At 44.3% G+C, this 17,185-nt stretch overlaps 2 protein-coding genes across 5 annotated transcripts in view; both read right to left on the bottom strand.

Moving 5' to 3' along the window:
• LOC110505940 (probable N-acetyltransferase camello) overlaps positions 1 to 17,185 on the bottom strand; it is a 669,337-nt gene that overhangs the window by 74,123 nt on the left and 578,029 nt on the right. The window lies entirely within an intron of this gene.
• zmp:0000000662 (RING finger protein 145) overlaps positions 1 to 17,185 on the bottom strand; it is a 47,665-nt gene that overhangs the window by 922 nt on the left and 29,558 nt on the right. For 3 of the 4 annotated variants that reach the window (XM_036963103.1, XM_036963100.1, XM_036963102.1), the window contains 4 exons: positions 5,858 to 6,005; positions 5,636 to 5,735; positions 4,573 to 4,829; positions 33 to 935 (listed from right to left, as the gene is read on the bottom strand). In XM_036963103.1, coding sequence (XP_036818998.1) covers positions 33 to 935; positions 4,573 to 4,829; positions 5,636 to 5,735; positions 5,858 to 6,005 — 1,408 coding nt within the window. The remainder of the gene's footprint in view (positions 1 to 32; positions 936 to 4,572; positions 4,830 to 5,635; positions 5,736 to 5,857; positions 6,006 to 17,185) is intronic. The other variant, XM_036963101.1, reaches the window with a different exon arrangement.

The following is a 17,185-nucleotide window of genomic DNA, read 5'->3' as shown; positions in this document are numbered from 1 at the left end:
TCCTCTGTTCTGTTGTGACGGAGTCCCTCCTCCTCTGTTCTGTTGTGACGGAGTCCCTCCTCCTCTGTTCTGGTGCTACTGCGTATCCTAGATCTCTGTCGCCGGGTAGATTTAACATCCCAGGGCGTGTCCAGTTCTGATTGGCTTTCATCCTGCTGTGCATGTCCACCATCTAGAGTGTGTGACCGTGGTCGTCCCCTGTGTTCACGGATCTGTTGGGTGACGTCTCCTATCCCGCTCACACTCTTAGACCTTGAGGTCTTTCTGGTTGTTGTCCCTGACATAGGTCCACATTGGTTTTCTCCTACAAGGTTGTTCTCAGTCCGGCAGTTCTCTCTAGCCCCATTCATTCTAGTCAATACTCTGCCATTCTGCTCTTTGGGAGCAGATTGCATCAATAGTCCTTTGATCGTGTAGTCAACCCCTTCACCGTTGTACCTGCTGGTAGGATGAGCTCCATCCCAAGGCTCCAGGTTCTGCTTCCCTGGACTAGGACTACCCCCAGAAGAGCGTGGGCTGACGAAGCCTACAAAGTCCCCAGTGGAGCTGAAGTGGAGATCCTGGACAGGTTTCCTAAGTGGGCGTCCCGTTCTGTCCTCTCTATCTGAACCACTGGTTCCCTCTCCCAGGCTCTCTGTCCCTTCCTGCTGATCTGGGGAGCCTGGGGACGGCAGGTCAGCTGGGGGCTGGTGTGTGGCATCCCTGACTGGAGTCTGATCTCTGGAGCTTCTCCTCTCCTCTACCCGGCCTGGCCCAGTACCTCTAGAGGGCAGAGGAGCAGCCTGGAAGTCTCCTGCCGCATGGGCTGGGGCTGGCAGGGTGGGGCGGACGGCCTGGTGGCACATGGGGCAAGTCTCCTGGACGTAGAGCCACTTACGCAGGCAGTTTCCATGGAAGAAATGTCCGCAGTACGTCAGCACGGCTGAGCTCATTTCCTGCAGAGGAAGAGATGTGTTTATTACTTAAATGAACAAGAACTAACCAAACTCAAAACCCTCTCCAAGCTCTAATAGAAACCTCTTTAACCAACCCTCTGAACCAGGGCTGGTCCTGGCTGTTCTGCTGCACCAGATAAGACGACAACAAAAAAAAAGACGTCTAAAATAGGAATTTTCCCAGACGTTGAAATTATGTTATTTTATGTTCTGAATGAAAGTTGAACAGACGTATTTTCCGGACGTTGGAAATCAGGTTCATTTTTGGTTCTGAATGAAAGTTGAAATGACGTAATTTATAAAAGTCTATGTTTGAGCCAAATCAAGGCTGGTTCCCGACCGGACTAAATCGCAACCAAACATAGACATGGAAGTCGACCTAGAAATCAAGGGTAGTCTGGACAGGACAACAACAAAAAAGACGTCGGCCCGTGCTTTCTGAGGTACAGCCTACAGTGTTGACTGAAAATACATTTTAGGAATGTCCATCTATGTGTTAGGCCGACCTTTGGTGAAACACAAAAAAAAAAGACTGAGGGTCCGGACAGGACCAAAAAAATACGTCCAAAAGACATCGGCCCGTGCTTACTGGGGTGTAGCCTTACCATGTCAGCCAGCAATGGAATTTTATGAATGCCCATCCATGTGGTAGACCCATACATGTGGTAGGCCCATACATGTGGTAGGCCCATACATGTGGTAGGCCCATACATGTGGTAGGCCCATACATGTGGTAGGCCCATCCATGTGGTAGGCCCATACATGTGGTAGGCCCATCCATGTGGTAGGCCCATCCATGTGGTAGGCCCATCCATGTGGTAGGCCCATACATGTGGTAGACCCATACATGTGGTAGGCCCATACATGTGGTAGGCCCATCCATGTGGTAGGCCCATCCATGTGGTAGGCCCATACATACATGTGGTAGACCCATACATACATGTGGTAGACCCATACATACATGTGGTAAACCCATCCATGTGATAGACCCATACATACATGTGGTAGACCCATACATACATGTGGTAGACCCATACATACATGTGGTAGACCCATACATACATGTGGTAGACCCATACATACATGTGGTAGACCCATACATACATGTGGTAGGCCCGTACATGTGGTAGGCCCGTACATGTGGTAGACCCATCCATGTGGTAGACCCGTACATGTGGTAGACCCGTACATGTGGTAGGCCCGTACATGTGGTAGGCCCGTACATGTGGTAGACCCGTACATACATGTGGTAGACCCATACATACATGTGGTAGACCCATACATACATGTGGTAGACCCATACATACATGTGGTAGACCCATACATACATGTGGTAGGCCCGTACATGTGGTAGGCCCATCCATGTGGTAGACCCATCCATGTGGTAGACCCATCCATGTGGTAGACCCGTACATGTGGTAGACTCGTACATGTGGTAGACCCATCCATGTGGTAGACTCGTACATGTGGTAGACCCATCCATGTGGTAGACCCATCCATGTGGTAGACTCGTACATGTGGTAGACCCATCCATGTGGTAGACTCGTACATGTGGTAGACCCATCCATGTGGTAGACCCATACATGTGGTAGACCCGTACATGTGGTAGACTCGTACATGTGGTAGGCCCATCCATGTGGTAGACCCATCCATGTGGTAGACCCATCCATGTGGTAGACCCATCCATGTGGTAGACTCGTACATGTGGTAGACCCATCCATGTGGTAGACTCGTACATGTGGTAGACCCATCCATGTGGTAGACCCGTACATGTGGTAGACCCATCCATGTGGTAGACTCGTACATGTGGTAGACCCATCCATGTGGTAGACTCGTACATGTGGTAGACCCATCCATGTGGTAGACCCGTACATGTGGTAGACCCATCCATGTGGTAGACTCGTACATGTGGTAGACCCATCCATGTGGTAGACCCGTACATGTGGTAGACCCATCCATGTGGTAGACTCGTACATGTGGTAGACCCATCCATGTAGCAGGCCCACCATTTGTAAAACAGGCCATTACATTGACTTTATTAGTCCTGTTTCCTGTGACTAATCAATTTGGCTATTTAACATAACTTCATCAGGCGTTATCCTGAGCCTATTTACAATAAGAATCGATGTGTTTACAAAAGCTTTTTTCACTATGATCAGCTTGTCAAAAAAATGTAGCGATACAAACTTGAAACCACCGATCGTGACAGTTTGGCCCACGGGATGAAACTCCTGGTACAGCAGTTGTGAGTAGCCTGATTGGCCCGTTCCATACTGTCCGTTTCACTTTGACCAGTCCCGTTCGTTGGCATGTCAGGCCATTTTTGTTTATTTGATTGGGCAGCATTTAGGTTGGGATATTCGATGGGAGAAACCGGCATGATGTGAAAAGTGTCCGTCTCATTACATTGTCATCCCCATTCTATTTCCAGGTCTGAAGGCTACAGAAAAGACCACCTACTGTTTCTACCATATCCTCGATCTGCTACATGATTTACGTTAGATTATTATTTTGCCCGAAGAACGGTGGTGAAGGGTCGCGTCGATGCATCTCTCCAACAGCACCCTGGGAATGGACAAGATGAATATTGTGCTTGAGCACGGCTGATCATAGGGAGGCATCAGCGCTCACCTAAAAAAAAAAAAGCCCATATTCCACGGCTTGAGAGAAATATGGCATTGTTTTTTGAGCAGATTTATGTGTTATTGGAGGAGCGTGTTGGTCAGTTTAGCTCGGAAAACCCTCGTCAATCTAATGAGCGGTCCCTGCTCTGAAGAGAAAAGTAACAAGTTAAACTATTTGGTATACATCTCTGGCTTATAAATTATCTTATTTTTATGGGGAGGAGAAATCATTCATTGAGTTGATGGTGAATTTATTGGGGGTTATTATTACGGTAACCTAAACATATTCACAGAACAGGTTAAACCATTGACCAGTATAGACACCATCCTCTGACCAATGAGGTCAGTCACCATGACCCTGACTGACCCCGGAAGCAGATGGCCATGACCAAACATGGATAGAGATGTTTTTTGAACATCATGGCCATGTTCTGTTATAATCTCCACCCGGCACAGCCAGAAGAGGACTGGCCACCCCTCATAGCCTGGTTCCTCTCTAGGTTTATAATCTCCACCCGGCACAGCCAGAAGAGGACTGGCCACCCCTAATAGCCTGGTTCCTCTCTAGGTTTATAATCTCCACCCGGCACAGCCAGAAGAGGACTGGCCACCCCTCATAGCCTGGTTCCTCTCCACCCGGCACAGCCAGAAGAGGACTGGCCACCCCTCATAGCCTGGTTCCTCTCCACCCGGCACAGCCAGAAGAGGACTGGCCACCCCTCATAGCCTGGTTCCTCTCTAGGTTTCATCCTAGGTTTGGCCTTTCTAGGGAGTTTTTCCTAGCCAACGTGCTTCTACACCTGCATTGCTTGCTGTTTGGGGTTTTAGGCTGGGTTTCTGTACAACACTTTGAGATATCAGCTGATGTAAGAAGGGCTTTATAAGTACATTTGATTTGATGTTCCAAATAGCACCCTATCCCATTTTTAAGTGCACTACTTTTGACCAGGGCCCATATAGAGAATAGGGTTGACATGTAGGATACATCATACAGCGTTTTATGACTGACTGACCTGGAAGCAAATGGCACAAACGTCGTTGTGTTGCTGCAGCTGATTGGCCGTGGCCCGGGGGAGGGAGTTGATCTTCTTGGCTGCTTCCTGTCTAAGCAGGAAGCTCCTCCAGCCGGTCTGGGCTCTGAGCCACACGTTGAAGTAGCAGTGTATGATGATGACTGAGGCACCCATCCAGCTCCACTCCCCAAACAGAGATTCCCAGGTCCCGTAGGCCACCACGCAGAGAGCCACAACGAACTCCAGCACGCGGCTGACTGGGAGTCACATTTGAGTCATTTAGCAGACTCTCTTACCCAGAAGGCCTTTACATACAACCGCATCTCAGTCAGAGTACAGGACAGGTCCCTACAGGACAGGTAAGTACAGGAGGGTACAGGACAGGTGACTACAGGACAGGTCACTGCAGGACAGGAGAGTACAGGACAGGTGGCTACAGGACAGGAGAGTACAGGACAGGAGAGTACAGGAGGGTACAGGACAGGTGACTACAGGACAGGTGACTACAGGACAGGAGAGTACAGGACAGGAGAGTACAGGAGGATACAGGACAGGAGGGTACAGGACAGGTGGGTACAGGACAGGTGGGTACAGGACAGGTGACTACAGGACAGGTGACTACAGGACAGGTCACTGCAGGACAGGAGAGTACAGGACAGGTGGCTACAGGACAGGAGAGTACAGGACAGGAGAGTACAGGACAGGAGAGTACAGGAGGGTACAGGACAGGTGACTACAGGACAGGTGACTACAGGACAGGAGAGTACAGGACAGGAGAGTACAGGAGGATACAGGACAGGAGGGTACAGGACAGGTGGGTACAGGACAGGTGGGTACAGGACAGGTGGGTACAGGACAGGAGAGTACAGGACAGGTGACTACAGGACAGGAGAGTACAGGACAGGAGAGTACAGGACAGGAGAGTACAGGACAGGAGAGTACAGGAGGGTACAGGACAGGAGGGTACAGGACAGGTGGGTACAGGACAGGAGGGTACAGGACAGGTGACTACAGGACAGGAGTGTACAGGACAGGTGACATCAGGACAGGTATTTTGTGTTACCTGCATTGACCCAATAGATGATCTCATCCAGGCTGTCTATAGGGTCGCTACAGGACAGCTCAACCATGAAGAGGGAGTAGATCAGCAAGGTACCCGTCACCTGGGAGACCAGCCAACAACAACAAAAAGTCTAGCATTAATTTCTATACTGAGAAAAACGCGGTTTACTTCAGAGAAAAGGAGCCTGTTAAGAGATGACTCCTACAGTTATGTGAGTCTTACCTGCAGAGAGGTGAGCATGCAGCTGGAGACCAGGATGAGGAGCCAGAAGTCCATGTGGAAGAACTGGGAGATTTTATATGCCATGTATCCTGGGAACACCAGCAGGACCAGACACATACTGAGACCTCTGAAGTGTTTCCATAGACTCCTACAGGGAGAGAGAGAGGTAGAGAGAGAGAGAGGTAGAGAGAGAGAGAGGTAGAGAGAGAGAGGTAGAGAGAGAGGTAGAGAAAGAGAGAGAAAGAGAGAGGCAGAGAGAGAGAGAGGTAGAGAGAGAGGTAGAGAGAGAGAGAGGTAGAGAGAGAGAGAGGTAGAGAGAGAGAGAGGTAGAGAGAAAGAGTGAGGTAAAGAGAAAGAGAGAGGTAGAGAGAGAGAGAGAGAGACAGAGAGAGAGAGAGAGAGAGAGAGAAAGAGAGAGAAAGAGAGAGAAAGAGAGAGAGGTAGAGAGAGAGAGGCAGAGAGAGAGAGAGACAGAGAGAGAAAGAAAGAGATGCAGAAAGAGAGGCAGAGAGAGAGAGGCAGCAAGAGAAAGAGAGAGGCAGAGAGCGAGAGAGAGGCAGAGAGAAAGAGGCAGAGAGAGAGAGAGAGAGCGAGAGAGAGAGAGAGAGCGAGGCAGAGAGAGAAAAAAAGGGAGAGTGAGGAGAGACGGAGAGAAAGAGGTCATCACCATAAACTCCTATAGGCACAGAGCTAGAGAGAGGAAGGGCATCACTGGTCTCTTACCATAACTACAGAGCGAGAGAGAGGAAGGGCATCACTGGTCTCTTACCATAACTACAGAGCGAGAGAGAGGAAGGGCATCACTGGTCTCTTACCATAACTACAGAGCGAGAGAGAGGAAGGGCATCACTGGTCTCTTACCATAACTACAGAGCGAGAGAGAGGAAGGGCATTACTGGTCTCTTACCATAACTACAAGGACAGCAACCCTGAGTTGGTATAGCATGGCACTTGCAGGGTTGTGGGTTCGATTCCCACGGGGGATCAGTATGAAAGATGTATCACTCACTACTGCTAAATGACTAAAAATGTGTGGATATTGACAGAAGTCACTGTTGACAGACAGGAGTCTTGATCCACTGCCGTAGGGTCAACACAGAAAACGGTATAATATGAACCTGTTGGCCGTGACTAGTTGTTCTCAAACAAATCTAATCTAAATGAGTCACATGTGCCGAATACAACAGGTGTAGTAGACCTTACAGTGAAATGCTGAATACAACAGGTGTAGTAGACCTCACAGTGAAATGCTGAATACAACAGGTGTAGTAGACCTTACAGTGAAATGCTGAATACAACAGGTGTAGTAGACCTTACAGTGAAATGCTGAATACAACAGGTGTAGTAGACCTTACAGTGAAATGCTGAATACAACAGGTGTAGTAGACCTTACAGTGAAATGCTGAATACAACAGGTGTAGTAGACCTTACAGTGAAATGCTGAATTCAACAGGTGTAGTAGACCTTACAGTGAAATGCTGAATACAACAGGTGTAGGTAGACCTTACAGTGAAATGCTGAATACAACAGGTGTAGTAGACCTCACAGTGAAATGCTGAATACAACAGGTGTAGTAGACCTTACAGTGAAATGCTGAATACAACAGGTGTAGTAGACCTCACAGTGAAATGCTGAATACAACAGGTGTAGTAGACCTTACAGTGAAATGCTGAATTCAACAGGTGTAGTAGACCTTACAGTGAAATGCTGAATTCAACAGGTGTAGTAGACCTTACAGTGAAATGCTGAATACAACAGGTGTAGGTAGACCTTACAGTGAAATGCTGAATACAACAGGTGTAGTAGACCTTACAGTGAAATGCTGAATTCAACAGGTGTAGTAGACCTTACAGTGAAATGCTGAATACAACAGGTGTAGTAGACCTTACAGTGAAATGCTGAATACAACAGGTGTAGTAGACCTTACAGTGAAATGCTGAATACAACAGGTGTAGTAGACCTTACAGTGAAATGCTGAATACAACAGGTGTAGTAGACCTTACAGTGAAATGCTGAATACAACAGGTGTAGTAGATCTTACAGTGAAATGCTGAATACAACAGGTGTAGTAGACCTCACAGTGAAATGCTGAATACAACAGGTGTAGTAGACCTCACAGTGAAATGCTGAATACAACAGGTGTAGTAGACCTTACAGTGAAATGCTGAACACAACAGGTGTAGTAGACCTTACAGTGAAATGCTGAATACAACAGGTGTAGGTAGACCTCACAGTGAAATACTGAATACAACAGGTGTAGTAGACCTTACAGTGAAATGCTGAATACAACAGGTGTAGTAGACCTCACAGTGGAATGCTGAATACAACAGGTGTAGTAGACCTTACAGTGAAATGCTGAATACAACAGGTGTAGTAGACCTTACAGTGAAATGCTGAATACAACAGGTGTAGTAGACCTTACAGTGAAATGCTGAATACAACAGGTGTAGTAGACCTTACAGTGAAATGCTGAATTCAACAGGTGTAGTAGACCTTACAGTGAAATGCTGAATACAACAGGTGTAGTAGACCTCACAGTGAAATGCTGAATACAACAGGTGTAGTAGACCTTACAGTGAAATGCTGAATACAACAGGTGTAGTAGACCTTACAGTGAAATGCTGAATACAACAGGTGTAGTAGACCTCACAGTGAAATGCTGAATACAACAGGTGTAGGTAGACCTCACAGTGAAATGCTGAATACAACAGGTGTAGTAGACCTTACAGTGAAATGCTGAATACAACAGGTGTAGGTAGACCTTACAGTGAAATGCTGAATACAACAGGTGTAGTAGACCTCACAGTGAAATGCTGAATACAACAGGTGTAGTAGACCTTACAGTGAAATGCTGAATACAACAGGTGTAGTAGACCTCACAGTGAAATGCTGAATACAACAGGTGTAGTAGACCTCACAGTGAAATGCTGAATACAACAGGTGTAGTAGACCTCACAGTGAAATGCTGAATACAACAGGTGTAGTAGACCTTACAGTGAAATGCTGAATAAAACAGGTGTAGTAGACCTCACAGTGAAATGCGGAATACAACAGGTGTAGTAGACCTTACAGTGAAATGCTGAATACAACAGGTGTAGTAGACCTTACAGTGAAATGCTGAATACAACAGGTGTAGTAGACCTTACAGTGAAATGCTGAATACAACAGGTGTAGTAGACCTTACAGTGAAATGCTGAACACAACAGGTGTAGTAGACCTTACAGTGAAATGCTGAATACAACAGGTGTAGTAGACCTCACAGTGAAATGCTGAATACAACAGGTGTAGTAGACCTCACAGTGAAATGCTGAATACAACAGGTGTAGTAGACCTTACAGTGAAATGCTGAATACAACAGGTGTAGGTAGACATCACAGTGAAATACTGAATACAACAGGTGTAGTAGACCTCACAGTGAAATGCTGAATACAACAGGTGTAGTAGACCTCACAGTGAAATGCTGAATACAACAGGTGTAGTAGACCTCACAGTGAAATGCTGAATACAACAGGTGTAGTAGACCTCACAGTGAAATGCTGAATACAACAGGTGTAGGTAGACCTTACAGTGAAATGCTGAATACAACAGGTGTAGTAGACCTCACAGTGAAATGCTGAATACAACAGGTGTAGTAGACCTTACAGTGAAATGCTGAATACAACAGGTGTAGTAGACCTCACAGTGAAATGCTGAATACAACAGGTGTAGTAGACCTTACAGTGAAATGCTGAATACAACAGGTGTAGTAGACCTCACAGTGAAATGCTGAATTCAACAGGTGTAGTAGACCTTACAGTGAAATGCTGAATACAACAGGTGTAGTAGACCTCACAGTGAAATGCTGAATACAACAGGTGTAGTAGACCTTACAGTGAAATGCTGAATACAACAGGTGTAGTAGACCTTACAGTGAAATGCTGAATACAACAGGTGTAGTAGACCTTACAGTGAAATGCTGAATACAACAGGTGTAGTAGACCTTACAGTGAAATGCTGAATACAACAGGTGTAGTAGACCTCACAGTGAAATGCTGAATACAACAGGTGTAGTAGACCTTACAGTGAAATGCTGAATACAACAGGTGTAGTAGACCTTACAGTGAAATGCTGAATACAACAGGTGTAGTAGATCTTACAGTGAAATGCTGAATACAACAGGTGTAGTAGACCTTACAGTGAAATGCTGAATACAACAGGTGTAGTCGACCTCACAGTGAAATGCTGAATACAACAGGTGTAGTAGACCTTACAGTGAAATGCTGAATACAACAGGTGTAGTAGACCTCACAGTGAAATGCTGAATACAACAGGTGTAGTAGACCTCACAGTGAAATGCTGAATACAACAGGTGTAGTAGACCTTACAGTGAAATGCTGAATACAACAGGTGTAGTAGACCTCACAGTGAAATGCTGAATACAACAGGTGTAGTAGACCTCACAGTGAAATGCTGAATACAACAGGTGTAGGTAGACCTCACAGTGAAATGCTGAATACAACAGGTGTAGTAGACCTGACAGTGAAATGCTGAATACAACAGGTGTAGTAGACCTTACAGTGAAATGCTGAATACAACAGGTGTAGTAGACCTTACAGTGAAATGCTGAATACAACAGGTGTAGTCGACCTCACAGTGAAATGCTGAATACAACAGGTGTAGTAGACCTTACAGTGAAATGCTGAATACAACAGGTGCAGTAGACCTTACAGTGAAATGCTGAATACAACAGGTGTAGTAGACCTCACAGTGAAATGCTGAATACAACAGGTGTAGTAGACCTTACAGTGAAATGCTGAATACAACAGGTGTAGGTAGACCTCACAGTGAAATGCTGAATACAACAGGTGTAGTAGACCTTACAGTGAAATGTTGAATACAACAGGTGTAGTAGACCTCACAGTGAAATGCTGAATACAACAGGTGTAGTAGACCTTACAGTGAAATGCTGAATACAACAGGTGTAGTAGACCTTACAGTGAAATGCTGAATACAACAGGTGTAGTAGACCTTACAGTGAAATGCTGAATACAACAGGTGTAGTAGACCTTACAGTGAAATGCTGAATACAACAGGTGTAGTAGACCTTACAGTGAAATGCTGAATACAACAGGTGTAGTCGACCTCACAGTGAAATGCTGAATACAACAGGTGTAGTAGACCTTACAGTGAAATGCTGAATACAACAGGTGTAGTAGACCTTACAGTGAAATGCTGAATACAACAGGTGTAGTAGACCTCACAGTGAAATGCTGAATACAACAGGTGTAGTAGACCTTACAGTGAAATGCTGAATACAACAGGTGTAGTAGACCTCACAGTGAAATGCTGAATACAACAGGTGTAGGTAGACCTCACAGTGAAATGCTGAATACAACAGGTGTAGTAGACCTGACAGTGAAATGCTGAATACAACAGGTGTAGTAGACCTTACAGTGAAATGCTGAATACAACAGGTGTAGTAGACCTTACAGTGAAATGCTGAATACAACAGGTGTAGTAGACCTTACAGTGAAATGCTGAATACAACAGGTGTAGTAGACCTTACAGTGAAATGTTGAATACAACAGGTGTAGTAGACCTTACAGTGAAATGCTGAATACAACAGGTGTAGTAGACCTTACAGTGAAATGCTGAATACAACAGGTGCAGTAGACCTTACAGTGAAATGCTGAATACAACAGGTGTAGTAGACCTCACAGTGAAATGCTGAATACAACAGGTGTAGTAGACCTCACAGTGAAATGCTGAATACAACAGGTGTAGTAGACCTTACAGTGAAATGCTGAATACAACAGGTGTAGTAGACCTTACAGTGAAATGCTGAATACAACAGGTGTAGGTAGACCTCACAGTGAAATGCTGAATACAACAGGTGTAGTAGACCTTACAGTGAAATGCTGAATACAACAGGTGTAGTAGACCTTACAGTGAAATGCTGAATACAACAGGTGTAGTAGACCTCACAGTGAAATGCTGAATACAACAGGTGTAGTAGACCTTACAGTGAAATGCTGAATACAACAGGTGTAGTAGACCTCACAGTGAAATGCTGAATACAACAGGTGTAGTAGACCTCACAGTGAAATGCTGAATACAACAGGTGTAGTAGACCTCACAGTGAAATGCTGAATACAACAGGTGTAGTAGACCTGACAGTGAAATGCTGAATACAACAGGTGTAGTAGACCTTACAGTGAAATGCTGAATACAACAGGTGTAGTAGACCTTACAGTGAAATGCTGAATACAACAGGTGTAGTAGACCTTACAGTGAAATGCTGAATACAACAGGTGCAGTAGACCTCACAGTGAAATGCTGAATACAACAGGTGTAGTAGACCTCACAGTGAAATGCTGAATACAACAGGTGTAGTAGACCTGACAGTGAAATGCTGAATACAACAGGTGTAGTAGACCTTACAGTGAAATGCTGAATACAACAGGTGTAGTAGACCTTACAGTGAAATGCTGAATACAACAGGTGTAGTAGACCTCACAGTGAAATGCTGAATACAACAGGTGTAGTAGACCTTACAGTGAAATGCTGAATACAACAGGTGTAGTAGACCTTACAGTGAAATGCTGAATACAACAGGTGTAGGTAGACCTCACAGTGAAATGCTGAATACAACAGGTGTAGTAGACCTTACAGTGAAATGTTGAATACAACAGGTGTAGTAGACCTCACAGTGAAATGCTGAATACAACAGGTGTAGTAGACCTTACAGTGAAATGCTGAATACAACAGGTGTAGTAGACCTTACAGTGAAATGCTGAATACAACAGGTGTAGTAGACCTCACAGTGAAATGCTGAATACAACAGGTGTAGTAGACCTCACAGTGAAATGCTGAATACAACAGGTGTAGTAGACCTGACAGTGAAATGCTGAATACAACAGGTGTAGTAGACCTTACAGTGAAATGCTGAATACAACAGGTGTAGTAGACCTTACAGTGAAATGCTGAATACAACAGGTGTAGTAGACCTTACAGTGAAATGCTGAATACAACAGGTGCAGTAGACCTTACAGTGAAATGCTGAATACAACAGGTGTAGTAGACCTCACAGTGAAATGCTGAATACAACAGGTGTAGTAGACCTCACAGTGAAATGCTGAATACAACAGGTGTAGTAGACCTTACAGTGAAATGCTGAATACAACAGGTGTAGTAGACCTTACAGTGAAATGCTGAATACAACAGGTGTAGGTAGACCTCACAGTGAAATGCTGAATACAACAGGTGTAGTAGACCTTACAGTGAAATGTTGAATACAACAGGTGTAGTAGACCTCACAGTGAAATGCTGAATACAACAGGTGTAGTAGACCTTACAGTGAAATGCTGAATACAACAGGTGTAGTAGACCTTACAGTGAAATGCTGAATACAACAGGTGTAGTAGACCTCACAGTGAAATGCTGAATACAACAGGTGTAGTAGACCTCACAGTGAAATGCTGAATACAACAGGTGTAGTAGACCTCACAGTGAAATGCTGAATACAACAGGTGTAGTAGACCTTACAGTGAAATGCTGAATACAACAGGTGTAGTAGACCTTACAGTGAAATGCTGAATACAACAGGTGTAGGTAGACCTCACAGTGAAATGCTGAATACAACAGGTGTAGTAGACCTTACAGTGAAATGCTGAATACAACAGGTGTAGTAGACCTTACAGTGAAATGCTGAATACAACAGGTGTAGTAGACCTCACAGTGAAATGCTGAATACAACAGGTGTAGTAGACCTTACAGTGAAATGCTGAATACAACAGGTGTAGTAGACCTCACAGTGAAATGCTGAATACAACAGGTGTAGTAGACCTCACAGTGAAATGCTGAATACAACAGGTGTAGTAGACCTCACAGTGAAATGCTGAATACAACAGGTGTAGTAGACCTGACAGTGAAATGCTGAATACAACAGGTGTAGTAGACCTTACAGTGAAATGCTGAATACAACAGGTGTAGTAGACCTTACAGTGAAATGCTGAATACAACAGGTGTAGTAGACCTTACAGTGAAATGCTGAATACAACAGGTGCAGTAGACCTCACAGTGAAATGCTGAATACAACAGGTGTAGTAGACCTCACAGTGAAATGCTGAATACAACAGGTGTAGTAGACCTGACAGTGAAATGCTGAATACAACAGGTGTAGTAGACCTTACAGTGAAATGCTGAATACAACAGGTGTAGTAGACCTTACAGTGAAATGCTGAATACAACAGGTGTAGTAGACCTCACAGTGAAATGCTGAATACAACAGGTGTAGTAGACCTTACAGTGAAATGCTGAATACAACAGGTGTAGTAGACCTTACAGTGAAATGCTGAATACAACAGGTGTAGGTAGACCTCACAGTGAAATGCTGAATACAACAGGTGTAGTAGACCTTACAGTGAAATGTTGAATACAACAGGTGTAGTAGACCTCACAGTGAAATGCTGAATACAACAGGTGTAGTAGACCTTACAGTGAAATGCTGAATACAACAGGTGTAGTAGACCTTACAGTGAAATGCTGAATACAACAGGTGTAGTAGACCTCACAGTGAAATGCTGAATACAACAGGTGTAGTAGACCTCACAGTGAAATGCTGAATACAACAGGTGTAGTAGACCTGACAGTGAAATGCTGAATACAACAGGTGTAGTAGACCTTACAGTGAAATGCTGAATACAACAGGTGTAGTAGACCTTACAGTGAAATGCTGAATACAACAGGTGTAGTAGACCTTACAGTGAAATGCTGAATACAACAGGTGCAGTAGACCTTACAGTGAAATGCTGAATACAACAGGTGTAGTAGACCTCACAGTGAAATGCTGAATACAACAGGTGTAGTAGACCTCACAGTGAAATGCTGAATACAACAGGTGTAGTAGACCTTACAGTGAAATGCTGAATACAACAGGTGTAGTAGACCTTACAGTGAAATGCTGAATACAACAGGTGTAGGTAGACCTCACAGTGAAATGCTGAATACAACAGGTGTAGTAGACCTTACAGTGAAATGTTGAATACAACAGGTGTAGTAGACCTCACAGTGAAATGCTGAATACAACAGGTGTAGTAGACCTTACAGTGAAATGCTGAATACAACAGGTGTAGTAGACCTTACAGTGAAATGCTGAATACAACAGGTGTAGTAGTACTCACAGTGAAATGCTGAATACAACAGGTGTAGTAGACCTCACAGTGAAATGCTGAATACAACAGGTGTAGTAGACCTCACAGTGAAATGCTGAATACAACAGGTGTAGTAGACCTTACAGTGAAATGCTGAATACAACAGGTGTAGTAGACCTCACAGTGAAATGCTGAATACAACAGGTGTAGTAGACCTCACAGTGAAATGCTGAATACAACAGGTGTAGGTAGACCTCACAGTGAAATGCTGAATACAACAGGTGTAGTAGACCTTACAGTGAAATGCTGAATACAACAGGTGTAGTAGACCTCACAGTGAAATGCTGAATACAACAGGTGTAGTAGACCTCACAGTGAAATGCTGAATACAACAGGTGTAGTAGACCTTACAGTGAAATGCTGAATACAACAGGTGTAGTAGACCTTACAGTGAAATGCTGAATACAACAGGTGTAGTAGACCTTACAGTGAAATGCTGAATACAACAGGTGTAGTAGACCTTACAGTGAAATGCTGAATACAACAGGTGTAGTAGACCTCACAGTGAAATGCTGAATACAACAGGTGTAGTAGACCTCACAGTGAAATGCTGAATATAACAGGTGTAGTAGACCTTACAGTGAAATGCTGAATACAACAGGTGTAGTAGACCTTACAGTTAAATGCTGAATACAACAGGTGTAGTAGACCTTACAGTGAAATGCTGAATACAACAGGTGTAGTAGACCTTACAGTGAAATGCTGAATACAACAGGTGTAGTAGACCTCACAGTGAAATGCTGAATACAACAGGTGTAGTAGACCTCACAGTGAAATGCTGAATACAACAGGTGTAGTAGACCTTAGAGTGAAATGCTGAATACAACAGGTGTAGTAGACCTCACAGTGAAATGTAGAATACAACAGGTGTAGTAGACCTCACAGTGAAATGTAGAATACAACAGGTGTAGTAGACCTCACAGTGAAATGCTGAATACAACAGGTGTAGGTAGACCTCACAGTGAAATGCTGAATACAACAGGTGTAGTAGACCTGACAGTGAAATGCTGAATACAACAGGTGTAGTAGACCTTACAGTGAAATGCTGAATACAACAGGTGTAGTAGACCTTACAGTGAAATGCTGAATACAACAGGTGTAGTAGACCTTACAGTGAAATGCTGAATACAACAGGTGTAGTAGACCTTACAGTGAAATGTTGAATACAACAGGTGTAGTAGACCTTACAGTGAAATGCTGAATACAACAGGTGTAGTAGACCTTACAGTGAAATGCTGAATACAACAGGTGCAGTAGACCTTACAGTGAAATGCTGAATACAACAGGTGTAGTAGACCTCACAGTGAAATGCTGAATACAACAGGTGTAGTAGACCTCACAGTGAAATGCTGAATACAACAGGTGTAGTAGACCTTACAGTGAAATGCTGAATACAACAGGTGTAGTAGACCTTACAGTGAAATGCTGAATACAACAGGTGTAGGTAGACCTCACAGTGAAATGCTGAATACAACAGGTGTAGTAGACCTTACAGTGAAATGCTGAATACAACAGGTGTAGTAGACCTTACAGTGAAATGCTGAATACAACAGGTGTAGTAGACCTCACAGTGAAATGCTGAATACAACAGGTGTAGTAGACCTTACAGTGAAATGCTGAATACAACAGGTGTAGTAGACCTCACAGTGAAATGCTGAATACAACAGGTGTAGTAGACCTCACAGTGAAATGCTGAATACAACAGGTGTAGTAGACCTCACAGTGAAATGCTGAATACAACAGGTGTAGTAGACCTGACAGTGAAATGCTGAATACAACAGGTGTAGTAGACCTTACAGTGAAATGCTGAATACAACAGGTGTAGTAGACCTTACAGTGAAATGCTGAATACAACAGGTGTAGTAGACCTTACAGTGAAATGCTGAATACAACAGGTGCAGTAGACCTCACAGTGAAATGCTGAATACAACAGGTGTAGTAGACCTCACAGTGAAATGCTGAATACAACAGGTGTAGTAGACCTGACAGTGAAATGCTGAATACAACAGGTGTAGTAGACCTTACAGTGAAATGCTGAATACAACAGGTGTAGTAGACCTTACAGTGAAATGCTGAATACAACAGGTGTAGTAGACCTCACAGTGAAATGCTGAATACAACAGGTGTAGTAGACCTT

The sequence above is a fragment of the Oncorhynchus mykiss genome, chromosome 25, assembly GCF_013265735.2.
Source record: "Oncorhynchus mykiss isolate Arlee chromosome 25, USDA_OmykA_1.1, whole genome shotgun sequence".
NCBI lineage: Eukaryota > Metazoa > Chordata > Actinopteri > Salmoniformes > Salmonidae > Oncorhynchus > Oncorhynchus mykiss.
The sequence above is the reverse complement of the archived record's forward strand: the minus strand, read 5'-3'. Positions and strand labels throughout refer to the sequence as shown.